General features: G+C 35.3%; 1 protein-coding gene across 1 annotated transcript in view; it reads left to right on the top strand.

Moving 5' to 3' along the window:
- Window positions 1-27864, top strand: part of AGBL4 (ATP/GTP binding protein like 4) — a 956697-nt gene that overhangs the window by 343529 nt on the left and 585304 nt on the right. The window contains 1 exon segment of the mRNA XM_025051987.1: window positions 6531-6625. Coding sequence (XP_024907755.1) covers window positions 6531-6625 — 95 coding nt within the window.

Below are 27864 nucleotides of genomic sequence, written 5' to 3'. Positions count from 1 at the left end.
TTAATGGATATTATTCCCAGTGTGATTTTATACTTTTATTATATATGCATGTATTACATTAAAATATACTGTTGTTTTCTGTTTTAATGCTTACCTTCTTCATTAAACATAGTTCTGGGCGGGGAGGGGGGTCATCTGTATTGATAAATGTCGTTTCAGTTTATTCATTTTAAATGCTGAATAGCAGTCTATTGTATTGATGAATGACAATTTACCCATTCTCATTCTGAGTTAAATGGTTTTAGTTTGTTTGTTTTGCTATTACAAATGAACAATGCTATGAATTTTTATTGTATATATCTCCTTATGCAATGTGCAAAAATGTTTTAGAAGAATACGTAGAAGTAGAATTGCTGGATCATAGCTTATAAGCATCTTTATCTTTATTGTCAAGTTCCCCTCAAAGAGACTATTCTATTTTACATGCTCACCAACGATGTTCAAAAATCACTGTTTCCTACAAATTACTAACACTTGGTATTTTCAGATTTATCAATGTTTTGCTATTTTGATGGGTAAGAAATGTATTTCACTATTTTCTTAATTTACATTTCCTCAATTACTAGTGAGGATTAACTTTTCATTTATTTATAAACCTTTCATTTCTTCTTCTATAACTTGTCTGATTATATCCTTAGCCTATTTTCTATTGAATTGTTCTTTTATATTTTGATTTATAGGAGTTATTTATAGGTATGTGTATTAATATTTTTCTATCACAAAAGTTATGCATGTCTTCTTTAATCATTGCCTTGGCTTTTTATTTGTTTATGATGTATTTTGATATAATAACTTTTTTGTAAAGCAGTCAAATATATCTATGTTTTTCCTAATGGCTTATGCTACTGATGCTTTATCTAAAAAGTCCTTACATACCCTAAGTCTGTAAAATAATCTGCTGTGTTTGACTCTGTGCATTTTATTTCTTAAATCATTTGGAATTTCTTTTTGTGTTCAGTGTGAGACAGGTATCTAACTTAATGTTTTTTCCGTAAAGGTGACTCATTGGCCCTTATTGGCCCAGCACCATTCATTGACAATTACCCTTTTAACCCAATCTGCAATGTCATCTCTGTTATATAGTGAAACTGTTCCTAGGCTCTTGTTCTGATACATTGATATATTTTTATAATCAGTAGCAATGTAAACCACATTGTTTTCATTACTAAAACTTTATAATAACTTATCTGTTTAAACTGTGTTTGCTATATTTTGTCCTTGCATTCTCATATAAATTTTATAATCAAGTTATCAAATTTTATACACACACACACACACACACACACACACCTGCTCGGATTTTAGTGAATTATATTGATTCCAATAATGAATCTTCAATCGATGAGTATGATTTTTTTTTTCATTAATTTAATCCCCTTTGATTTGTCTCAGTAATATTTTATAGTTTTCTGTGTGGAGGTCTGGTACTTTTTGTTAAACTTATTTATAGGTATTTGATATTTTTGATACTATCGTAATTTGTATCACTTTTAAATTTTATTTTCTAATTATTTATTGCTGGTAGAGAGATATGCAATTGATTTTTTAATATTTACTTTGTATCAATGAATTCTAATACTTTATAGATTATTTTGGAGTATTCTACATACATAATCATGTTGTCTATGTATATAATACAAGTTTTATTTCTTCTCTTCCTTTTTATCACTTTATTGCATTGACTAGAACTTCCAGTACAAGCTTTAATAGGAGTGGCAATAGCACCAACAGGCATTCTTTTCTTGTTCCCAAATTCATTGCAAGTGCTTTAAAGTTTTCATGATTAAGCATGATTTTGCCGTTGGTTTCTTTTTTTCTTTTTTTCTTCAGGTAGGTATCTTTTATCAGATTAAGATCTTTCTTATAGTCAGTTTTCTAAGAGTTGATTATTGTTAAAGAGTGTTACATTTTATCAAATGATTTTTCTCCACCTTTTTATATAAACTAATATAAAAATATGGTATATTACAATGATTAATTTTAGAATCAAAACAAGCTTACATTTCTAGAGTAAATTAAAATTAATATGGTTTATTGTTCTCTTTCTCCCCCACTCCCATTGGATTTAATTTGCTAATTTTTTGTTTAGATATTTTGGAAAGAGATTTTCTTGCAGTATCATTTTCAGAATTCATTATCAAGGTTATGTGAGTTACATAAAACAAACTGGAAAATGTTCCCTCACTTTCAACTGTCTGGAATAATTTGTGTAAAATCGGTGTTTTGTCTTCTGTTAGTGTTTGGAAGTCTTAACCATGGAAGTTGTCTGGGCCTGGCATTTTCTTTGCAGGAAAGTTTTCATTAATATATTCAATTACCTTTATAAATTTAATAGAACTACTCAGATTTTGTGTATTTTTTATCAATTTTGGTAAGATATTTTCTGTTTTCTAAGGATTTGCTCTTTCCCCTAATTTTTCAAATTCATTGCATAATATCTTTTTAGTACAACAAACTTTTAAATATTTTTCCTGTTTATACTTGTGTTCTCTTTTTTATTCCTGATGTGCGTAAATTGTGCTCTTTCTATATTTTTCTTGAATATAGGTCCACTGTTTTATACATTCCTTGTTGAAATTTGTATGTTTTTCATGAAATCCACTTTCTTGGACTCTATTTGGTCTAAAAGTTTTCTTTAGTTTCTCATATATTGGCAATCACATCATCTGTGGATAATGAGTTTTACATCTTTCTTTTTAATTTGCATATTTTTTTACTGCCTCTTTTAATTTTATTGCACTAGAATTTTCAGTATGATGTTGAATAGAGCAACAATAGTGGCAACCTTGTTTTCTGGCCTTACAAGGAGTATTTCTTACATTTCACCATTAAAAATGATTGCTGTAAATTTTTAATAGATACCCTTTATAAGATGAAGTCTCTTCTAGCTCAAGCTTTCAAAGATTAAAACTTTAAATGGATGTTGAATTTTATCATGTTTTTACTATAACTATTTATTGATAATTTAGTATTTTCCACTTAATTTGTCAATAGGATGACTTACATTATAGCTCTTTTTGATGTTGAATCATCCTTCCATTTTTATGATATGTCTTACTTTGTACTCATATACTATGTGTGTGTATAAATATACTGCTGGATTTGGATCAGTAATATTTTATTTAAAAATTTTTAATAAATGTTTATAACTGACACAGGGCTATACTTTTCCATTCTCCAGCGCTCATGCCTATTTTTGCTTCAAGTTGAGAATATACTCATGAAATAAGTCGGGTAGCTTTCTATCTTCTTTTTAAAAAATTTTTACTTAAAATTTTAATTTTTATGAAAATAAATTCATGTACATAATTTTAAAAATAAAATGATACTACAAAGACTAAAAGAAAATAGCCCTCTTATTCTCTCACTTTTGATTCCTGCTTCTTAAAGCAAGGATCAGCAAACTTTTTCTGTAAAGAAAAAAGTAGGAAGTAATTTAGGCTTTTTGAGCTTTCATGTCTCTGTCACAGCTACTCAACTCTATTGTTATGTTGCAAAAGCAGCCATAGACAGACAGCACGTAATGAATGAGCATGGCTTTTTTTTTTAAATACAAAACAGACAGCAGGCAGGATTTGGCCCTTGCACTTGTGTGGCAATCATTTATATTTCTTTTCTTTGTTTTCTCTGATGTGCTATATTTCTAAATAAAATTTCTTTACTGCTATTCTCTATTTAGTTTAGTTATAGATCTCATTATCAATTTTGTATTATAAAGATGATTAAATTCTTTAATAATTCTGCTACATAATACAAGTACTAGATCCCATCACAGTGAAGAAACAGTCCTTGTCACTTAGGTGGTGGTGTGAGGGAAAGAATCTGGAGACTTAATTTCTCTTTGTAAGGACTTTGGATCTTCCCTGCCTGATCCCCGACCTTTCAGAGGTACCAAATGCTTCTAATGTTTTGTGTCTCTGGGATTCTGTGATGTGAATTATTTGTTTCTTTCTTTTTAAGTTGAGTACTTAGAACTTTCTTTTTCAGTCTTTCTTCTTTTCGAGTACATACACATAAGGCTGAAATTTAACTTCTCTATATCCTGTTTTTTCTGCATGCCACAAGCTCTGATATATAGTGATAAATTGATCATCCGATTCTAAATATTTTCTAATTCCTATTATTACTTCTTCGATACATGAAAAATTAAGAAGAATGTGTAAAAATTTGATACATAGAAAGTACTCAAAAGTTGTTTGTTATTATTAAGTTATTGTTACCATTACCTCATAGATGCCATTTCCATATTTAAGTGTAAAATATGGAAAACCAAGATGTTTTGCACTGCCTACTTCCAAATACCTTTGGTTCTTACAACCACATGCTACCTTCCTAAATAGGCTGGAAAACATAAATAAAAAATGCATGGATGGGAATGGTAAGAGATGGTGTTCCTTTTGCATGTAGTGTTGTAGAGAAAGTATGATCTTTATGGTCAGAACACTTAAGATTTAAATCCTAGCTCTACCAGTTAATAGTTCTGGGATTTTGAGGGGACAAGCCAGTTAACCTTTATTAGCTTCAATTGCCTCATGTCTCAAGTTGGGCGAAAATAAACAGCTTTTGCTTATGGATAGAGACGCTAAAAATATAGCATATTTAAAACACTTAGGAAATTTTCCTGGTACAGAATAGGATATTAATAATAATTGTTCTACTTTCTTATTTATTTTTTCTAGCTTCACATCTGCATGTTATTTCTGTATTAGATTTTCTCCTGCATTTAGTATTAATCTAGATCCTGAAAATGCAGTATGGCTTCCAGGTTCACTAGAAATGGATCTGACACCTGGAATCTCAGAAGAAAAAGAAAGAGGGATTTAAGCCCTGCGAGGTTCAAAGGCCATTTGTCCCCTTGATATTGATTTTCTTAAAGCAGACAGTAGCCAAGACCTTGGAAAAAGTAATTGAACTGACAACAGGCAGGTTCATGTTATTAATAATGGAATAGCCTTAGATATTCTTGATGACTTAATATAATGACAGAAGGGAAGGCTGAAACTGAAATGTCTGGAGATGGGGTCAATGGCTAGGTCTCTGAGGAAAAAGAAAAACATGAGTTATTCCTAAGAGCTTATTTCATAGAACAAAAAATTTCATGGTAGTCCCTAATATGAGACCAGAGGAAATGGTTTTGATTTTCTCTTTTCAAGAAAACACAAAAAATTTAAGGGCTTGAAAAATTGCCATTATACTTATTTTTGCTCTTATTTTGGAAAACAGACTTGATCAGAGTTAGGAATTTTAAAATCTTAGTGAGTAACATAAAGGTAGAAATCATGGGCATCTTATCTTTTATCCACTGGATTCAAATATCAACTCTCCATCTATTAATTGCATGACTTTAAACAAGTTAGTCAACCTCTCTGAGCCTTAGTTTTCACATCTGTAAAATAGAGATGTTAATATTTTTTATTGTAGTACAGGAGAATATTTAAACATTGTAAAAGTGTGTAAAATACCTGGCAACTAATAATATATAGTATGTCATTCAATAAACTTTTATTCAGTGAAATAATACATGAATTTTGATGCTCCCCTCTGGATAGAAAAACTAGTCTATGGTAACCTCTTGAAAGCTTTTCCTTTTCTTCAACTCTCTGGCTGTCCTTGCTCTGGTCCTCTTTTAGACTGTTCAGTGGTCATTTAGTATCTTTTAACCCCAGTTCTCTTCTCTTTCCCAATATCTTCTCCCCAGTATTGACAAAGTTGTTTATTAAAAGAAAGATCTGATCTTTTTAAAATTGTACTACCTTCCTGAAAGGGCTTTAGTTATCTAGAACACCCCATGCCCCCATTTTAAAGGTGAGACCTAGAGACAAATGAGACTTACCCAAGTACCTATGCCTCTGTAAGTTGATGCTGTAATTAGGGTTGAGCCCAGAACCCCTATCCGTTAGCAGAAGATAACAAAGCGGGTACAGAAGAGGATATATATCTGGAGGCAGTCCTAGTCAAAGGGGTGCTGAGCAGTTTCAGAGTTTTTAACAACAATTTTGCACTCAATTATTATCTTTAGGTTGTTGAACTTCAAATGCATTACTATCACTGTAATGATAGATAATATTATTAATTTTCTTGCAAATTCTAGGTCAGCCTAGAGAGACAGCACAATTAATAATAGCCAAAACTTATATAGCATTCACTACATACCAAATAAGGTTCCAAGCACTGTACCTATATTAACTTATTTTATTTTCATCAGTGACCCCAGGTATCATCATTATTTCTATTTTTTAGGTGATAAAACTGAGACATAGAAAGTTTTAGTAGCTTGGCTGAGTCACACAGCTTGAAAGTGGAATTAAAACTCAGACTTCGAGGTTCCAGAGTCTGTGTCATTAACTACTATGCTAAGCTGGAACAAACACATTGAATTTCTGTGGGCATCTTTTATTCTCACTATACTGTTGGCAGCTAGTCCATATAGATTCCTTTAATCCTGCTCATTGTTTCCAGTCCTAATTATCAGGAAGTAGCAACTTACATAACATAGTCTTCTGATAAACTTCTCCCTCTTTCTTTTTCAGAGAGTCATTTTCAACATTGTTAACTTCAGCAAAACCAAGAGTCTTTATAGAGATGGGATGGCCCCTATGGTGAAATCTACCAGCAGACCAAAATGGTAAGTGACCCACAGAATGAGATCTCTTTCAGGTTGGATAATTTGACCCAGAACTCAAGTTTATCTGCTGTATGGATAGGGCTTAGCCTCACTGGCACTATGAAGAATAAAATGAGTTTCTGGATGGCCCTTGGTTAGGATCCAGGTACTACTTTTTTTTTTTTTAATGTTAGGATATGGAACATGATTCCATGTTTGTTTGGAGTGACCAACATTCTATTATGAGGAAAGGTGCAGTTTGTTATTTAGTTAACTTCCTATCCTGTTTGCCTCTTATCATGGTATCTTTGGAAGCTCAATTAAAGTTTATTTAATTATTATTATTTTTTAATCTGAGCAGAGATGTCATGCAGTAACCTAGGGGACATTGGGAACTACAGTTTAGTAGGTTTCCTTGCTTTGCTTGTTTTTTGTGTTGTTTTTGTATAGATGTTGTGTTTTCGTGGATGTTAAAGTTCTATTTGTACCATTGCTATAGTGGGGATCAGAGTTGGATAGGATTGCTCAATAATAGTAATGATGATGATGATGATGATATTCAGATGAAGAAATTGAGGCTAAGAAAGGTAAGTCCTTTCTAAAGATCATAGATGGTAAAGGGAGGAGGAGCCTGTGTTATTTTGACTACCTCACACTGCTATACAAACCAATTATTTTGTTTATTCATTCATTCATTTATTCATTCAACAAATACTGATTGAGTACACCAAAATAAGAGTTTTTAAAGACAGAAACTCAGTTTTATTCATGTATCACACAGTAGGTGTTAAGTGAATGATTGTCGAACTGAACTGAATTCATTATGAGAATTTACATGTAAAGTGTCTGGCACTTGCTAAGTGCTCAATAAATGTCATCTATTATTAATAGTATTATTTAAAACACTATACAAATGCAAGGAATTGTTAATATTATTCTAGCTTTGATCCCTGTTCAAATTTTAATGACTAGTGAGAAGATCATCTCAAAATATCTATATTTATAGAAAACTAGCAATTCATAAATATTGAATTGTGCTTTTATCTATAAACAATACTTGGCAGTTTTTTATAAATGCTGGGCTGAGAAGCTCAGGTTTGTAAAAATGTAGGCATTTGATGATGATAATGAGAACTGTTTATTAAAAGATAAAAATATCCTCCTGGGCCTGGTTTTTGCTTTGCTATATCAAGTCAACTATACTGCTGTTCCTCAATTTCCTTTTGACCGTGGAATCTGGGCCAGGGGTAGGTCTTTGCTTTGAGTCTCTGAACTCAGCCCAATAATAGTGCATATCTCTCAATTAACAGACATATGTGTAGATGCATACTTTAAATCTTGCCAAGAAAAGGACAACACTGTTGATCGGCTCATGAGGGCCTTCAAAATAACATGGTACTTCTTTTACCAGGCTCTGTTTTGGAATCTACACCGCAAAAATAATCACTATTCCTTTTTCTCAAGTGTTCAGTTTTGGAGTCTTCTTTTTTTTCTGTGCTTTTGAAAATCCTTAAGCTTTAATTATTTCATTTTGTTTTGTTTCTTATGGACTATCATTTGGGTCCTCTCTGTCAGGGTTTTTTGACAAGATTTTGAAATATTAATGAGTCCTTGCATTTATATTGTAATGCCTTAGAATTAAGTTTGTACTCTTATCCAACGTGGACAGGCTCTCAGCAGCAGCCCTTATCCAGTCACTGGGCTTCCCTCATGGTCTAAAAGACATTAAAGGTTGAGAACTGATTTTTTGTAGTTCATCAAGCCCATAAGGCACAAGGTGTTTTCTCTCCTATTTTTAACTTTACCATCCCTAGACCTTGAATGTAAAGCTGTTAGCATTCTTTCATAGTCACCTTTCCCAAGCCGGATGTTTAGATATTTGTTTACTTAATAGGACTTTATTGAGCACCCTAATGTGCCACACACTATTCTAGATATTGGGGATATAGTATGAATATGACAGAAAAGATCTTTTCCCAAATGCAACTTTGATTTTAGAATTTTATGAACTGATCTCCACAGGTCATAATTGTTACTTTCCTTGTTACTGGTTTGTTCTAAAGATTCTTTCTGCCCCTTTGGTGTTTTTTGTCTAGGACTTTCTAACATTCCTTATATTGATTACCTGTACGAAAACCCATCTTCCAGTGCCCATATCCTAAATGTTCCCAGGGTAATGTAAAGAAATATATGTTACTGTTTGACTCACAAAATATTAGATTTTACTGGCCCTGAAGAGTTCATCACAATTTAGGATTCTAGACAGTGGCCTAACTCAAGACTGCCAAATACCTTACAGATCCCAATATTAGAAGATCTTTAGTGTCTTCCTAATTCCACTTTACCCAACACCAAGGCAACTGTCATAACAAAAAGAGAAAGGGCTGATACTTTTCTGGTCTAGGGATATTGCCTATTTTAATTTTCAAATAGGCCTTGGAAAAATTTTTACCTCCTAATAAACATTAAAAACCTTAAATTTCCTAGATGAAATATATACCAAATGAGAAAATGAACTTTCTTCACCTTTTTGAGGTGAAATAAACATTCTTCTTCACCTGTCATAGGGGCATGTAACTGATCCAAGCAAAGATGCCTTCAGGCCTTAGCATAGGTATGGTAATCAATTAGTTGTGGAAAGCAAATGAGCCAAAGAAGCAACTAAAAAGCCATTATGCAAATATATGGTCGCTCAAGGCTGTTCTGCCTTGAGGAGATAACCTTCACAAAACCTAGTGACAAAATGGATAAACTAGAAGATTCAGAAGTATTTTGTCTATTTAAGTTCACTCTATTTCTGTTTACATATTAGACTTTTTAAGGATTGTTGGTTGATGAGACTGTGTAGCATCAAGTTTCTGCAACTATAACTCATTAATATTTTCTAAGATTGTCAAAGGCTAAAATTGTTATGTGCCAGGCACTGCTGGGAAGTGGCATTATAAAACAAATGATATCTCTATCATCACCTATGCAGAAACTAAGCCTCAGATATTTACACAAAGAGTAAGTGGTGGCATAGCAAGACCTCAGGGCTCCAAGTTTACTGTTCTTATATTCCATGCTTGGGTGGGTGGAGGAAGGAGGCACAAAGAAGCAGGAAGCAGCATGCTGCTCTGTGACCTTTGGTAGATATGAAATAACTTCTCTGACTGACTTGTTCTTTATAGTAGATTGAGGAGATCAGACTAAATCTTAGAGATAGCTTCCAATTAACATTTTTACCGAGCATCTAACTTTATGCTAATAAATATTAACCTGATCTAGATTATATCTTTAACTTTTTTTTTATTTTTTAGAGACTGGAATGGAACACAAATATAAATAGGTACAATATAAAGAGCACCGTGCAAAGAACCATTAGGGAGGAAAATAAAGTGTGCTGTGGAGTTAGAGAAGAGGAAGAAAACGATACTATTAGGACCATGGGGGAGAAAAGGAGAAGCTTAGGGGGCAGGTGGTATTTCAGCTAGGTCTTGAGGAAATGGGACAAGAGGAAATTTAAGGAAATGGGATTTCAACTGGAAGATATAATATCATTCTTCAAGTTCAGGGTACCAAAGCTTGGGGTGAGCAGTTCTGGCAGCTGGAAGAATATGCGAGGAGCTGTGGGCAGATGCGACATAGCTTTATTCAGGCATAGCAGGACACAGGAAGTCACAGGCACAGTTCCAGCTTCCCCCAGCCTGCACAGGTGGGGCTGTTCTTATAACAAGGTGCATAATAGTGGCTTAAGGCCAAGTACTATAATCAATCACAAGCTACAGGTTGTATAGGACACTGTATCTAAGGTTACATAGGACGTTGTATCTAAGGTCACCTGGGATGCTATATCTGGGGCTGCCCGGGATGCTAGCTAAGGCTACCTGAGAACCCCATGGCTTGCTGGGAGGGAGCCTGACTGCATCTATTTTGTTTGTCAGTCCTCTCACCCAACAAACATGATGAGCCTTGACACCACTTTTTTGAGCCCCAGTTCCTCACTGTAAAAAGTGCATGATAATACTTTCTCACAGAGGTGTTATAAGAAACAAATGTGAAATGAATGTGTAAATACTTTTTAAGGTCTCAAGGTCTTATTAATTCAATAAATTTCCTGACTGTTTCTTTCCTCTGACTCACCCAGGACTGATTGAGTGATCGTTGTTACTTCCTTCCCTCCCTTCTTTTTTCCTCTCCCTCCATCCCTCTCTTCCTTTCTTTCTTCCGTTTGTCAATAAATGCTTACTGAGTAGTTACAATGGACCAAGAATTATGAAAAGTATTAGAACAAAACAGTGACAAGAGAAATATGATCACTATTTTCATAGAGCTCATAGTCTACTGGACTAGACATTTAATATATGATTCTAACTTTTACAACATAGGTATTCAGTATGCTGTGGAAAGTATTTAGCATGCTATATAGTATTTAAGACTTAATCTGCTCCAAGGATAAGAGACGTGAGGCATGTTATTTATACTGAGAGCTGAAAGATGAATAGGAGTGAGATCATAACAGGTGGGGATATGTGTAAAGTGATAGAATGTGTTTGAAAGCCAAGAGATGAGAAAGAACATTACACTTTGATGAACAAAGACCAATGTGATTAGAGCACAAAATTCTAAGGAGAAATTGACTGGAGAGTTAGGTAGGAGTGAAATTGAAGTGAGATTTGTAAGCCAGGCTAAACAGTTGGACTTGATTCTGAGGTCAATGTAAAGAAATTGAAGGGATTAACCAGAAGTAGGACATGATCAGATCGACACTTTAGAAAGATCAGTCTTGTTGCTGAATAGACTATGTCTCAGAGAGGAGGGCCGTTGTTTAGGAGTTTTCACAATACCTTAAGATACAGCTAATATGTATTACAGCAGTAACAGTAGTGATGAAAACAAGTGGGTGGATTTGAGAGTTAACAGAAGATTGAATCAACTTTGTGACTGACCAGATGTAAATGTAAAAGAATGGGGAGTTCTGGATGACTTGCAAGTCATTACCTACTCCTGACCAACACTCCTGGTTTGCCTGGACTATGGGGTTTCCTGGTATATGGAAATTTAGACTTTAGTTTTAAATTGTGAATTTCCTGGGAAAACCAAGACCAAGTGGTCACCCAACTCCTAAATGATGAGGCAAAAGTGAAAACCTGGGGAAGCAATTCTAAAGGCAGAATAGAAGAAAGACCATGTGTAAACACTGGAAAGATGAAACCAAAGTCCACAAAAAGCAAATTGGCATAGTTACTAATACTCTAATTAGTTTTATCAGTAATGCTAACGTTATTACCAATTACCCTTGAATATTTTCCTATAAAGTAATAACATCGAAAGCTATGTTTGAGTTTAAGTTTCAGAGTGCTCCCTTTCCACCACAGGTCAGGGATCACTAAGAAAATCCAAATATTTACATGAAAACTTACAATGGCATTATATTAAAGTGTTCATGTAGTTTAGTATTATAAGAGTTGGAAAATATAGTAGAAAGAGATCAGAAATAGGAATCTAAAACTCTGAGTTCTAGTCTAGTCAATACTATTCTGAGATTTAATTTAAAAAGTTCATATTATAGTAAAATCTTTGTATGCAAAGGTATTCATTATATTATAGTTGATAATGACAGAAATTCAAACCAACCTAAATGTCCCAAACCAGGAAAATTATTAAGTAAATTATAGTGAGTCAACTCAATGAAATATTATACAGGCATTAAAAAAAGTTTCCAGGCATTTGCAATAACACGGGAAAATGCTTATCTTGTAGAAAGTAAAAAGTAAGGTAGAATACTATATATAATTGTTATAATAGTATGAAACCTACATACATATTTAATGCACATACATTTAATACTATTAACTGATGTCTTTGGATGATAGGATTTTTATTTCTTTAGAGTTTTTTATTTTTAGAAATTTTACAATTTTAAACTTGTGAAAAATCAAAGTAACATTTATTTAAAATAAAATAAATAATTTGTTAAATTGTTTAAAAAAAATTTCTTGTCATCATATGTAGAGTGGGTCACATCACTTTTTGGGGACTTGGTTTTTTCGTCTTACTAAAATGGATATAATGTACCCTATCCTTCTGACCTTCCAGAGTATTATTGAGATCAGTAGAGGCACTGAGAGTGAGAGAGTGAGAGGCATTTGAAAATATAAGTCATGGCCAAAAATCAAATTCTTATTAAGAGATGGGACAGAGTGGCATGTAACCATTTCGCTCACGAGTGGCAGTGGTCTCCTAGAGCTGCACCTATCAGCTTGCAGAAACTGATTATTAAATTTCAGCAATTTTGTGGATTGCTTTTTAAACCATTAGAAGCTTGAAATAATCATGCATTGTATAATGGAAATTAGAAAATGCTACTAATCAGGCCTTTACATGGTCTTAAGCCAGAAATTCAGATAAATTTCTTTTAATTTACACTATGCAGAAACACCTAGAGGAAACTTCTGTGGATAAAACTGACTAAAATCTCCAGACTACAGTCTCAACTCTCTGGTCATGGGATCTCTTTGTCAGGACTCATGACCCAGGCCTGAGGGAATTGGACTTCCCAAATAAGATTCCCAAGGGAGGAAAGCCAGAGGGCGCTGAGAAATCATGCCTCAGGCAGCTAAGACTCCCTTCTGATACATCTGGGGAGGTAGTGCTACATCTTAAAATGACTCCAGCACCTCTTGAATGTGTGAGAGACTGAACAAATGAATGGGAACATGTAGATTCTTGGAATCACAGGACTGTGTCACATTTAGGTTTTCAAAAGGAAACAAGTAGCACATGCAAATTAGAGGACTCATTTAGGTTTCCAAAAGGAAACAGGTGGCACATGCATATTAGAAGAAGGTTTATTTATAAAGGACCATTGAATTAAGAAAGGTTGATGTGTAGAACTACAAAGGATAGTACAAGAACCTGGGCTAGTAGCTTCATAATTGTCACCATCCTTCGAAAGGGAGAAGTTTTTAGAACCTAGAAAGAGAGTGTTATATAGAGTAGGCTGCTTTGAAAGTAGCAGTGACCTTCTATCAAGAGAAATAAGGTTAGGGTTAGAAGTGTCCTTGGATGGATGATTAGATAAAAAAGATATGGTACATATACATAATGGAATATTACTCAGCCATAAGAGAAGATGCCGTACTGTCATTTGTGACAACATGGATGGATCATGAAATTATTATGCCAAGTGAAATAAGTCAGAAAAAATTGAGAACCATATTATTTTACTCATATGTGGGATATTAAACTGAAAACAATAAACAAGACAAACAAACAGAGACTCATGGGCACAGACAGTGAATTAGTGGTTACCAGGAGGAAGGTGGGGAGGTAGATAAGGGTAACAGGGTCAATTATTTGGTGACAGAAAGAAATTCTGGTGGTGAATACACAATGCAATAACATATGATGCAGTATTGAATTGTATACTAGAAACTTATTTGATTTCATTAACCATTGTCACCCTAATAATTTTTTAAAAAAGAGAAAGAAATAGGCATCCTTAGTTGACTTTACAGGAAGAGAGCCTGGGAAATAAATACTCTGACCTTTCCCTCCTTCTTGCCTCTGCCTCTGATCTATTGCTAGACTTCCCAATTGCAAGACCTAAACAGAAACCAGAAGCACAGAACACAGTTGATGTAATTCACAGAGGTCAGCCATCTCAAGCATAGAAAAGGATGGAGAAGAGTGAAGAGTGTTTAGAGGGACAAATAGAATATCTCCGACACAGTTTAACTTCAATTTCTAGCTGATACTGACTTGAGTCCTTGTTTTTCATGTAAAAAGTGTGTAATAATACCCTATTTTTCAGATTGGTTTTGAAGATATGATAGAATGCAGATAGATCACCGTACTGGAAGCACCTGATGTATAGTAATGTATCCAGAAATAGTGGCAACTATTATACTATATTACTTCATATCATGGAGCTTTACTTCTTTTATCAATAAAATAGAGAAAATACTACTTCTTGCCCAATGGTTATTATAAGTGTTAACCTTGGGATGTGAAAGCACTCTAAGATATGATTAGAGGAGTTAGTCTTTGTTTTATTCACTGCTGACCTCTAGTACTTAGATAGTCTATAGCGGAAAGCAGATACTCAGTAAATAATTCTTTATTTATTTAAAAGACTCCTAAAAGACCTTTTTGATGCTCTTTGAATGCCCCTTGGTACTGTTCCTTCCCTGCATTTGGGACTGCCCTGTTCTTCCAATGGTCACCTTTTGTCTGGTGAAGAAGTCTTAAACCTGTCTTATCTCCTGATTTTACAAATAATCCAGCACAAAGCCTTAGTTTTAGTCAATCTGATCTCTCTTGCATGTCCGTGTCCTGATTTCAGTTCTTTGGCACAAGTCAGTGTATCTAAGAATGATTCAACAGTGTCATCTTCTGAGCTTCCGCCACCATGCACTTCCTGTGTACTCTGAAGATACATAGCCTACACTCTTACACACCACATTTGTTCCTTCCACTAAGCATGTCTCGTCCCCTTTCTCTTCCTATAGAAATCTTATATTCCAGTGTTCTTTTTTTGTACCTCAAACTTTGTACATGTTCTTCCTATGCCTGCAATACTCTTCCTGTTCCATTTCTTTTCTTCCTTTTCCGAGCTAACTTTCATATATGTATCAGGCCTCAATTTAGATGGTATTTCTTTGGGGAAAACTTCATTGCTGGAATCATTAAGATGAGATTAAGCACTCACACAGCTTCCTCTTATCATATACAATATTGTATTTTCATATGGATTTAACTTCCTTCCCCTATAAAATTGTAAGTTTTTTGGTGGCATGACAAATTTTTTTATCATGTCTCAGGGTCTATATATATATTAGGATAGGCCAACTATTATATTAGATTGGCTGTAAAATGTCTATGGATCAAATAAATGCAACTTTTTTCTTCATCATGAACAAATGGACAGGGACCCAGGCTGACTATTACCTTCAGTGCATAGCTTCTAGAGTTGCCTGGGCATCATGTTCATTCCAGCCAGCTGGATGGGGAAAGAAGTAGGAAGAGCCCATGTGAGAGCTTTTTATTAGCAGTCCTGAAAGTGGCTCATATTACTTTTAGTCAAATTCCACCTGGCGAAAATGTACTTTAGTGGCCACATTTAACTGTAAAAAAGTTGTCAAATGATGTCCTCAACAGCACAAACATAAAAACTTCCCTGATCCCACCAAGAAAATATTTGTGTTTGCATTATTTTTGTGGTGTTTATCATTCTCTACCTGAATTACAATTATTTGTGCACGTATCTTACCTGCCACCAACAATTACAAATTTCTTATGGGCGGTATCTGGCATGTGAAGAAGTGAGGTCTACTGTGAAAAACATTGACTTTGGAATCATATAGCCTCAGTTTGAGTCCTGGTTCTTTTACTTTTAACAGGTGTGATCTGGTAATTTCCTTGCCCCCCAAGTGCCTTAGTTGTTGTTATTGATATTCATGGCTTAGCCTATTTCTTTGGGCCTCTGCTAACCTTTTGGTCATGGATTTCCTTTCCTTTACTGTAAACTGATAAACATCACAATTAGATAAGATTGGATTTATTTGGGGTCACATGTATACCTTTTAGGGTAATTAAGTTCTTGGAACAGAGACCAGAAATTTCCAAGAACCATTTTTTCCTTTTTGATAAATGAAGTCAAAATATGAGCTAACACTTAAATGCTGCAATCCTGATTTTGGGGATTCAAATTCATGATAACGAAAGGAACAGTGATATGTCCAAAGATTTGTTTTTAAGGCTGTTTATGGCAGTGTTCATTATAATTGGGAAAAATATATAAATTATCTAAATATTCATCAGCAGAGAGAGGTTACATATATGTGGTATATCATAGGATGAAGTCATTAAATATTTTGTAAAAGAATATTTAAAATAAAGATATAGACAGACAGACAGACAGACAGACAGATGACATAAACTAAAATACCAACAGTTGTTTATCTGGGTATTTTGGGTATTTTCTTTCTTTTTTGTTGTCCCTTTCTGTAATTTTCCAAATGTTTAAAAAAGAATATCATAGCTTTTATAACTTAACATTTTTTATAATTTACAAAGCAAAAATTATTATAGTAGTACCTTCTGACTTCCTGTCCTTTTATGCAGATCATATTCTTCTTAAGTCCAATATTGCTCCGATTATCAATGTTGGACATATCTTTGAATTTAGGATTTATATTCTTATGCCAGCTAGATCCAGGTTTGATCAGATCTCTTTCTCTTTTATTTTAGTAACAGCATTATTAAGAAATAATTCACACACCATATAGTTTATTTAAAATATACAATTTGGTGTTTTAAAGTATATTTAGAGTTGTGCAACCATCACTGTAATCAATTTTAGAGTATTTTCATAACTCCCCTAAATGAAAACCTGTATCCATTAGCAGCTATTCTCCTTTCTCCAACCCTCAGCACTAGGCAACCACTAATCTACTTTCCATTTCTGTAGGATTGCCTATCCTGAACATTTCATATAAATGTAATCATACAGTATGTGGTTTTTGGGATTGACTTCCTTCGTTTAACATAATGCTTTCGCGGTTCATCCATATGGTAGCATATGTCAGTAGTTAATTTCTTTCTATGGCCAAATAATATTGTTTTATTTGGATAATGCCATACTGTAGTCATTCATTGGTTGATGAGTGTTTATGTTATATCCACTTTTTGGCTATTGTGAACAATGGTGTTATGAATGTTTATGTACAATTTTCATGGACAAATGTTTTTATTTCTCTCAGGCATATAATTAGGAGTAGAATTGCTGGTTTGTATGGTAGCTATGCTTAACTTTCAGAAGAATGCCAGACTGTTTTCCAAAGTGGCCGTACCACTTCGCATTTTCTCCAGCAGTATATGAAGTCAAGTCCTTTTTGATTCCTATATTTTATTCTCCCATATAGTGTGTGTATGTGCGTATATGTTGCATGTGGTATTTGTGGTTTTATATGTGGATTTATGTATGTGTAGTGTATGTAGTATGTATGGTTTCGTGTGTGTGTATAAGTGTGAGTAATGTGTAGGTTGTGTGTATGTGTGTGTGTATCTGCAAACGTGCCTCTTTTGCATCAAAGTTAGAACTAGTGATACCATGTAAGTATTGCAGGTTTCACCCTTTCCAGAGAAATATTCTTGTTGGCTTATCTGAGACAGATCTTGCTTGGAACAGCCTGCCTCCTACCCCATAGCCTGGCAGCCACCAACTATGCAGATCTCCTGGTGGGTCCCAGGGTTTCTAAGCTTTGAAAAGGACAATGTCTCCTGTCCTTTCTAGTAACTATTATGCAAAGTAGTCTGGAATGGGGTCCAATATTAGAGTTTAGACTGCCAACTGTCTCTTAAAGTGATTAATGAGCTTGATTGTTATGGAGGATTTGGAAGAACACAAAATTCCTTCTCCAGCAATGCCCCTTTTCTTCTTGATCCCTCTCTCTGGAACCAACATCTAAACACCAAGTTCCACCACTACTTAGGTGATTAAGCAATTTATGTAATTTTTCTGAGCCTCTATTTCCTCACATATAAAATGGAGCAAATAATATTCATCTTACGATATTATTGTGAGAATTAAAGTTATGTGATCCCCCAGAGTATTGTAGCCACAAGAATTATTGTTCCAATTTGCTTTTTTTTTTTTTTAATAGAAATTCTGCATCATCTCTAGAACTTAATGCCTTTTCATAAAAGTTTGCTTTTTTTGTTGGGACTATTTTTTCAACTCATTCCAGAAACCTTTATTTAATATAAGAACTTAATAAGGATACTTGGACCATAAGTAGAATACTTAACTGTTCTTTGGCTTATGATCAAGTATATCAGAAACAATAAAATTATTTGACTTGACCCCAGATGTGATTTCACATAAGGGAGTTAGGGTGAAAAAAAAGGAAAAAAACTCTGCTCACAAAATAGCACATTATTAAATCCCAGTCATTTAAAGAAGATGTAACTGAAATAGAAGAGATAAACTCCCACTCACTCTGTTAAGGAGAAAAGGAACAATTAAAATGAATATATTAGGGAGAATATTATTTTTATTTCAATATTTCCATTATATTTTCTCCAATTACATGCTGAATAGAGTTCTTTACTGCAACTGAAACCCCAAGATGCAGTTTAAAAAGAATGAATCGTGGAAGATAAAGGCAGCTCTCTTTTGCTAGGTGAAGGGTAGGTTTTCCTGACAGAAGCAAAGAAGATGAGACATTAAGTGTAACGGGAAGTATGTAGCTCTGAGTGAATCAACAGTGATAAGTCCATAGGGGCTCTACCCTTTGTCAAACTGCCCTTTCTAAACTGGATAGTCTAAAAAAGATTCTTTATACTCTGCTTCTTAAGAGGGCATGTAGGCGTGTATAGAGGATGGTGGAGGAGTAGGAGAACGAGGGAAGAAAGTAGCATCTTTAAAATTCTTACTAGATATCATAGAATTTCAGTTTGAAGAGACTTTAAAGATCACCTGGTCCTAATTATTAATGAACAAATGATAAAAATGAGACTCAGAGAGAAGAAATTATTCTCCCTCAGTCATGTAGCAAGGTGAACAGAACCATGTCTAGAACTTGAGTTTCCTTCCAGGACAGAGCCAGACTCCTAAGCTGAGCAGCCACATGGGTTGCTTCAATTCTGTGAGTAAAAGAGATCTGAAAAAAGATGCAGGTGTAAATACAGGCTCTACCTTGTATCTATACAGCTCTGGATAAGTTGCTTAATGTCCCTATGTCTCAATTATGTGTATATAAAAGATGATTTCACCTAGATTTTAGTGTAGTTATGAGGATTAAGTGAGAGAAGTTTGAGTGAGTCAGTGCAGAAACTGGCAACCCCTTTCCCTTCCCACTGCCCTCTAGCTTAGGCTTTATTCTTCACCATGACCAGGCCTGGCTAGTTTTCCAGAACCTCCCAGCCTCTTCCCAGTCCTGGTCCTCCCTGGCCTAGTGCTATGAGTGCCAAGTCCAGGCAGTGCTGAGTTACTCCCCACAGTGAATCAATTGCTCACTGTCCTGCTCAGCATGTTTGCATCCCCAAAGCCCCATGACATACAGCTCAAGTAGTCTCTAAAGGTCAGGATCCAAACACTGACAAGTCCTTTCTTGAATTTGATCAAGGAATCCAGATGCCTGTTCTGATTAGAAGAATTTTATAGGTGACTGACTCCCACTGACTATGTCATCCACTCCAGTTCCCAAGGCCGTTTATGGAGCTGAACATTTGCTGAGAAATATGACTGGAACCTGAGTGCTTTTTACTCTGCTAGCCTCAAGTTGTCTCTTTTAAAAGGATGGTGTTGAACTGTGGATTTTCCAGACCGGGTTGTCAACCTTTCAAAAGTGGCTTGTATTAGTTCTTTTCTTCCTCTTTCCTTTTCTTGTCTGCTCTCTCTTCTTCCCTGTGTTCAGTAAAAAGACAATGAAGTCAAAGACTCTTGCTAGATATTGTACGCTTCAGATAAGTCATAGTATCTGTATTTTATAGCTGAGTAGGAATCTATTTTTAATAGACCTACTAGGTAAGTGATATGCATAGGATGCTAGAGAAACAAAGAGGAAGGTGACCAATTCTGCACAGGCTATTAGGGAAAAGGTCTTTGAAAAGGTGGCATTTGAGTTGAGCCTTGAAGAAGTTGAAATTTGTGAGCTTAGCAAGACAGATAGATGGATGTCTGAGCAAGAAGAAGAGTCTGCAAAGGCACGAGAAAGCATGGTGTGTTTGGAAAATAATGAGCAATTTGGGCTGGAGTCCTGTGTGCTGGGATGGGAAAGAGGAGCAGAGCTTGAGTCCTGTGGTAGACAACGAGGCTGGAAAATTAGGTTAGGAAGCGATTATTAATGGTGAGCTTCTTAAGTTAGAGACAGTGTTACCTTCTTTATACCTTCACAGAGCCAGAACCCCAGTAGATGCCCTGCGAATGTTGCTGAAGTGGTCTGAGTCACCACCATCTTTCTTCTGAATTACTGCAGTGACCTTCTCCTGGCCTTATGCTTTTACCCCTGCAGTCTGTTCTCTACAGAGCCACTGGAGTGATTGTTTTAAAACACAGGTCAGATCATATCACACCTATGCTCACCTCATTTCTTACTACTTTCCCCCTTGCTCACAGTGACCCAGCTGTGCTGGCATCTTGGCTATTCCTCAGACATGCCAGACACTTTCCTGCCTTAAGGCTTTTGCACTGGCTGTTTTCTTTGCCTGGAAAGCTCCTATCTCAGATATCCATATTACCCCTAACTCCCCTCCTTCAAGTCTTTGCTCAGATTTCTCCTCAATGGTATCTACCTTGGACATGTTTCTTAAAACTTCAACCATGCTCCCACCACAGCACTCTTGATGTCTCTTATCATGCTCTACTTTTTGTTATTCATAGTCCTTATCATATTCTAACAGACTTATATAATTTTCTTTTTAAAATTATGTTTGTTGTTTATTGGCTGTCTTCTCCTGCTAGAATGTAAGTTTCACAAAGGTAGGGATCTTTACTTTGTTTATTGATGTTTCCCAAGCACCTAGAACTGTGGCTGGCATATAATAAGTGTTCACTAAATATTTATTATATGACTTTAATAAATATTTACTGAATACTTCCTCATTTTATAAATATAAAAAGTTAAATAAGACATTTTATCTTATTCTGTTAAGGGAGTAAGGACTGATACATGTCCCTCTGTTCTAATACAAGGTAATAAGTATGAAAGGCTATGTAAGAAGATGCTATGAACATGAGAAGAGAGCTCACTTTGAATTTTAAGCCCCTCATGTCCTTTTTGAGGGTTAGAATAGTAGAATATGAGAAGAGAGCAGAGATCAGGTAATGAACAACAACAGAAGAGAGAAGGCTTTCAAGAGGTCATGAGCTCCAGGCTTCTGGCACCAGTGTAATGCATTCTCGACTGAAGTTTGGAGAAGAGGTCACCACAGCCATGAATGTAAAATGATTGCTCGAGGCTACACAGCTAAGTCAAGGGTCTTATCATGGGATCAGAACTCAGCTTCATATCCGGGAAGATACTGATAATTGTATTCAAATTTTTATGCATATTTCTACATAAACCACATATTTCAGCTGATTCTTAAGACAATTTGTGACTTTAAAAGTTTCCAAATATGCTAAATAAGCTTAGCTGGTCAACTAGACATCAGACATCAGTTTTCTTCATCGTACAGAGTGCTTTCCATTATAAGGTAAGGCTGCACCAAGCTGTAAGTTGTTTGGTTGAATTAGCTCTCAGTTGGGAAAAAAGAAGGGACATTATCAGTGATCAGCTATACACTTGAGAAAGTTCACCCTGGCAGAATGGGGGATGACTTTTTGAATGGGCCAGGGACCAATTAGGAAACTGTTGGTATAACTCAGCTGAAAAATCATGAAGATGAGAACTAACAGGGTGGCGAGGAGGCAATAGATTTACGTATTTTACATGTATTTATTGTATACTTACTATGTATCAAGCACTGTTATTGGTGCACAGAATAAAATGATGAGAAAAAATAAATGTTTCTGCTACTATGAAATTTACAGTTTAATATGGGGATAAATATTATTTGAATAATCATAAAATCAAATTTTTAAAAATCACAAAAAATGTAAAATTCTACAATTTGATAAGTACTATAAAGGCAACATATATATTTCAAAGATAGAATTTGAATTTAAGGAAGAGCTTAGTGACTAAGAGCAGTGTTTGGGAAAGATCGTTAAGTGTTTAGGGGATAAAGTAGAAGATGGCACTAGTCTCAGATACAGGTAAAAGGTTAAACAGTATGGGAGGAGAGGCAGATTTGAGGTGAAGAAAAACAATAATGTGCCTATTTTTATACAAAATCCTGTGGGACATCCGGGTAGAAGAGCTGACCTGTCTGTTGGACATATAAATGTCTCTGGAACTCAGAGGAGATATCAAGGAAGGAGATTGAGATTTCATGTTGTTCCTAAGACATGGGTGTTGGTTCAAGCCACCTCCAGAAATGCAACATAATGTAGGAAGAGATCCCTCTTGCCTTTCATGGCAGCTCCAACAGACATAGGCACAGATCAGATCATTAAATATTCAACAGGGTTTGCAACAGATAAAAACAATTTTGTCAAATTTTCCTAAATATTAACAATTTGTGCATCTTAATCCTTTCATTATCATAAACATTTATTCAAGTTGAGTATTAAACATTTTCTGATTTGTGAAGATTTTGGTATTTTGTTTTGTTTTGCATCTTATCTCACTACGTATTAAGGCTGGAAATGTAGATAAATTGAAAATATTTGATGCTAACAGACTGCTTTGCCTACTTTGGCATTGCCTGAAGGTTCAGAAAAGGAAAGATTATGGACTTTGTTAACAAATGGACCTGGGATTCATTTCTAGCTCTCCTACTTTCCAGCTATGACAGAGGAGTTGCTTAATCTTTCTAAGCCTTGGTTTTCCCATCTCTAAACTGCAGTTAAGGTTATCTTGAGAATTAAAAAGAGATAACATAAAACACTCAATATAGTGCTTAGCACTTAGGAAGTACTCAGTAAATGCCCATTTCCCATGAATTCAGTTCTTAAGGTGATTGATCTTTTTTCACTAAGCCTTTCATCACTGTCTGTCAGAGACCACTGGCCCTGGATTGGCTGGGAGCAAGCTGTAGGAGAGTCAAATATGATTCCTGGTGGCCACTAGCTCTCATAGCCCCAAGGAGATGGAGCATTTGTCTGGACTCACGCAATTATCCATGAGAATTCAGTCTGTTTCTGTTATAGATGGCCCACGCCATGGTTTGCTTACTGAAAATGAACTCCCAATTAACCAAATCCCGTGAGCTGTGCCAATGTGAGTATGATATACCAAAGTCAATTTGGCAGCTTCTCTAATTTTACCCCACCAGGACATCCTATCCTCATTAAGGTAAGTGGGGTCAGTTTGAAGCAGTCTCTCTTCGGGACTAGTGGAAGTCTATGATTAATCTGCCTGACTGGAAGCCTTCTCTGCCCCTAGTTCTATAGTATTTTGTCCTGGTAATCGGTGGAGCAAGCAAAGTAGCATATATCTGCAGTTGTGGCTCTTTCCTTTTTGAAGAATGGAGTATCGAACAAAATATTCTATAACATACAGAATAACATTTCTGTTTTTTCATTGTCAGTTCAGTTCCACAGATTTTTTTTTATTGTAATATATGGAATAGATAAAGCCTATGATTTTGAGGAATTTACAGTTTAGTAGGCAGGAAAGAAACTTAAATGATTCCAATATTTAAGGCAGGATTTGTGCCTAAGGATTCTTCTTTGTATTCCTCCTGGTACCCAGTGGCTTGCACATAGCTGGTGCCCAGTAAATTCTGGTTGGTCGAATGAATAAATGAGTGAATGAAAGGAGTCAAAAATTTAGGGTTTTCCTAAATTTTCTGTAGTTTGCATATTTGGCATCATCTGACTGTTTTTTTTCCTTTTCATAACTTTTCCTCTATCTTTTCTTAGATATTACACAAATAGGTATATGCACACATACAAATATGCATTGGTACATGGGAACACAACCACACGTACACTCATATATGTATGCTCTGTGAATGATGGATCTGTTTCAAAGGAATTTGGTTAAAAGCTTCAGTGGTACAATTTTCTACCACTCCATCCTACCCCAACCTCCTCCTCCTACTCCTGTGCTAAGCGAACCCCTTTTGGACCATGAGCTTCCCCCCAACCCCAGAGGAGAGACTGTGTCTGAATCATCTCTACCTCCAGTGTCCAGCACATGGTCTACCACAGAGCCTGCCCTGTGTCAGTTTGGTTGCACAAGAGAGAGGAATTGAGATTTTTGGTAGCGTTGAACTCCTGGGTGATGTGAATGGAACTTTGGTGTACTTAGCCCAGATGTGTGAGCTTTTGAACACCTTTTCCATTCTTCTATTTCTCCAAATTCTCTTCTGTTTGCTTACTGATGGCTAATGTCCCTTGAATGGCTACATATCTACCTTTTAAAAATAAACTTCCAAGTAAAACATAAATCTATTGCTGACACCTCCTAAATGTCATAAGGAGGTGTCAGCAATAGATTTATGTTACCTTAATAATATTTTCTGAACATTCTATGTGCAAAGCATCTTTGATCCTCACAATTGGTCTTTGGTAGAACAGCACAAAATATTCCTGTTTTACAGATATGAAAGGTGAGATTAATAAAAGTTAAACGAAGCTCAGGGCCACACGATGATTTAATGGCAGAGCCTCTATTAGAGGTAGAAAAAGACTATCTAGTAATCAGACTAGTGGAAGGGCAGAGAATTAAGGATTTGTTAAAACTCAAGACAGAATTTTCTAATTTGTCAGTTTTTTATAAGTTTCCCTAGTCGATAAGGAACTTTTGATAAGTTTCCTTGGCTAGCTTCTCACTTAGTTTCAGGAAACACTAATTCTCATTTTTAAACACAAAGTTCTAACACATCAATGAGTTCTCGGCAAAATCATGAGATAACATAGAATTTTTGTGGCATCTTTACGGCTCTACACTACAGTATTCCTCTTTGGATCTATATCTTGACCCGGCTCCTCCAAATCTGGTCCTCTGGCTCTGACCAAGCTGTTTAAAGTATCATCATTTTCATTTTCATTGCTTTGCTTACTCTCTGCAATCATCATCATCAGTAGCATACACTGCTGTCAGAATCAATGGGCAGATATCAAAGTGAAAGAGAAAGAATGGGAAGGACTGGTCAATAACTGATTTAACAATGCCTAAAAATATTTCAGCTAATAAGGAGTACTAATGACCTATTCAAGAGTACTCAATGAGTGACAGCAAGAATCCAGAGATGGCTTCATGGGCATGGTACCTATGCAGTCTCACGGGCTGTACACTTAGAAGAGTGCCATGCTTGGTTTAATGCCTTGTTCTTGCTCTCTGGAAATTCTTAATAATTTTGAACAAGAGGCCTACATTTTTATTTCATACTAGGCTTCACAAACTATGTAGTCAGTTCTGTAAGAAAGCATTTCAAAGGCAAAATAGAGCATAAGAGAAATAAAACAAAACAGCTGAAAAGGAGCTGAAGTTAAAGAATGACTACCCCTATATAAACTTTTACTTTTGCCAGAGGGCTTTCCCATGCATATACCTGTGTGGGAGCCTTAGAATATCCAGGGAAACAGCAGGACAAAACCATGACTGTTATCCTCACCCATACTTGTACCAGGTTGTTTTGGACTATTTTTCTGCTATACAGTTGGCTTTCACTGTCTTCACACTTTATCTAGGAACACTGCAAAAAATGACCTTACAAAAAAAGTTATGTGTGTTTGCTCTTAGGGACTTTACTGAGATCACTGTTCATGACATCTATCAATTTCCCTGCATAGAGCCTGACATGAGCTCATTTGAAATAAATTTTTTTCTTCCTTAGATGAGTTACGGTAAGTTTTATACACAGAGTATGCAAGTCATTGTTTTGGCTATGACTGTCAGAAAACTCTTAGCCAAGTTCATGACTTAACAAGATCTTCTGTTTGGGCACTTACAGCTTATACAATTGTGCTCTGATTCCCTTGCCTCAAGCTTTGACTTGTTTTCTTAATCTTGGTTTTTATATTGTGTTATTTTATTTTTACAATATTATGGTTTATATTTATTTAGGTTACCTCAAATCCTTTGTGGAATAAAGTGGGGCATAAAATTATAGTGCACACATACAGACATACATATTATGGGTGTTGTGTCAAGTATTGTTTATATAGCCAAAAGGAAAAGCCAAAGATGTAAATTTTGGGGAATAGAACTGGCTACTAGGTTAAAGAATATTTATGGTCGACAGTGTCGTTCTTCCAGTTACATTTCTTGGAGAGGCTTTAATTATCCTTTAGGAAGAGCAGTCCTGCTTGCTGAGTCTGGACCAGAGCTAGACGGTGAAAAAGAGCATTACCTAAAACTCAAGGTTTAAGAATTCCAACCCTGATCCTTTTACTCACTTGCTCTGGATTATTGGGTTAAAGACTTTATCTGGGTCTTAGCTTCCAATATCTCTAAAAAAGAAAACAAATTAATGTTAATATGCATGCATTGTACAACAATTTAATAAGGTTTATATTGATTTATCAACTTTTCAGGGAAGAAAAGAGATACTATGTTGATTGTAAAACACAACTTCATTTCAAAGAAATATAAAATATAAAAAATATATTTTTAAATGAAGTTACTTTCCTCACAAGGTTTTTCTTCGGATCATAAATAAGATACTTAAATAAAAAATGTGGATTGTAAATGGTAAAATGCTGCCAAAATATAGAGAATATTATTCAAGGGAAAGGGTATATAGTATTGATAATGCATTCTTCTCTTTTTCTAAATTCTACATTTTAAGTTTACCTTTTGAAGAAATTTAATCTTTCCTTTTAAAGATCTGTCTTGGGGATAGTAAGCCACTTAAGTGAATGAAATGTAGAGAGTGCCATCTTATAGTTCTCTTTGAGCTTGTACTTTTCAGCAGTCAGAAGAATTCAGTAAGGACTTGGGTGTCTCTCAAGACACTGAGCACTCTGTCACCTCTAGAGGATGTTGAAGAGAGAATCCTATCACTGCAGAGAGTTGCATATGACATTTAGACTCACTTGAAATGCTTTTTTTTTTTTTTTTTTTGCTTTGAAACAAAACTCTTTTATGAAGCCAGCATGGTTGTCCTTTATGATTTACAGCACACTGAAGCCCCTTTAGAACTGAATACACTGTGGGGAGAGATCTCTAAATGCATTTCTAGACCCTTCCCCAAGTACATGTTAACAGTTAATTTACCTAACATCTTGTTCCTGACTGTGAGCTTCTGGAGGTCAGGAAATAGTGTTTTCTTTCTGCTTCTTATGTTTAGTTTAGGCTTAGACTTAGCAGACGAGGGAACCCTGGTGAATTCTTAGTAATTAGTTGAAAAAAACTACAGTTTGTGATGGGTCAAGTTCTCCACAACATGCTTTCCATTTATTTAATGTTCATAGCATAGCGAACCTACAGCATAGGTAACATTTTTTTTTTTTTTTTAAGATAAAGAAACAAAGTCTCTGAGGAGTTGAAATTAGAGGAGTTGAAATGAAAAACTACATCTTTGTGGCTACTAAAGCCAGTTCTGAGGAGAGCTGCAGAGTAGGAGGGAAGAATGTTATTGGGGTACCAGGGCATATTCCTGAAGATAGGTTGGCTCTATTCTGAGAAGAACCCCTGGATGTCATGGTGGCCAATATGGTGGGCAAAAGGGGGAAGAAAAGTAATGTTTATTGAGCACATACTCTATGCTAAGACTTG

The sequence above is a fragment of the Pteropus alecto genome, unplaced genomic scaffold (assembly GCF_000325575.1).
Source record: "Pteropus alecto unplaced genomic scaffold, ASM32557v1 scaffold25, whole genome shotgun sequence".
In the NCBI taxonomy this organism is placed as follows: domain Eukaryota; kingdom Metazoa; phylum Chordata; class Mammalia; order Chiroptera; family Pteropodidae; genus Pteropus; species Pteropus alecto.
This window is presented reverse-complemented; position numbering and strand designations above follow the sequence as displayed.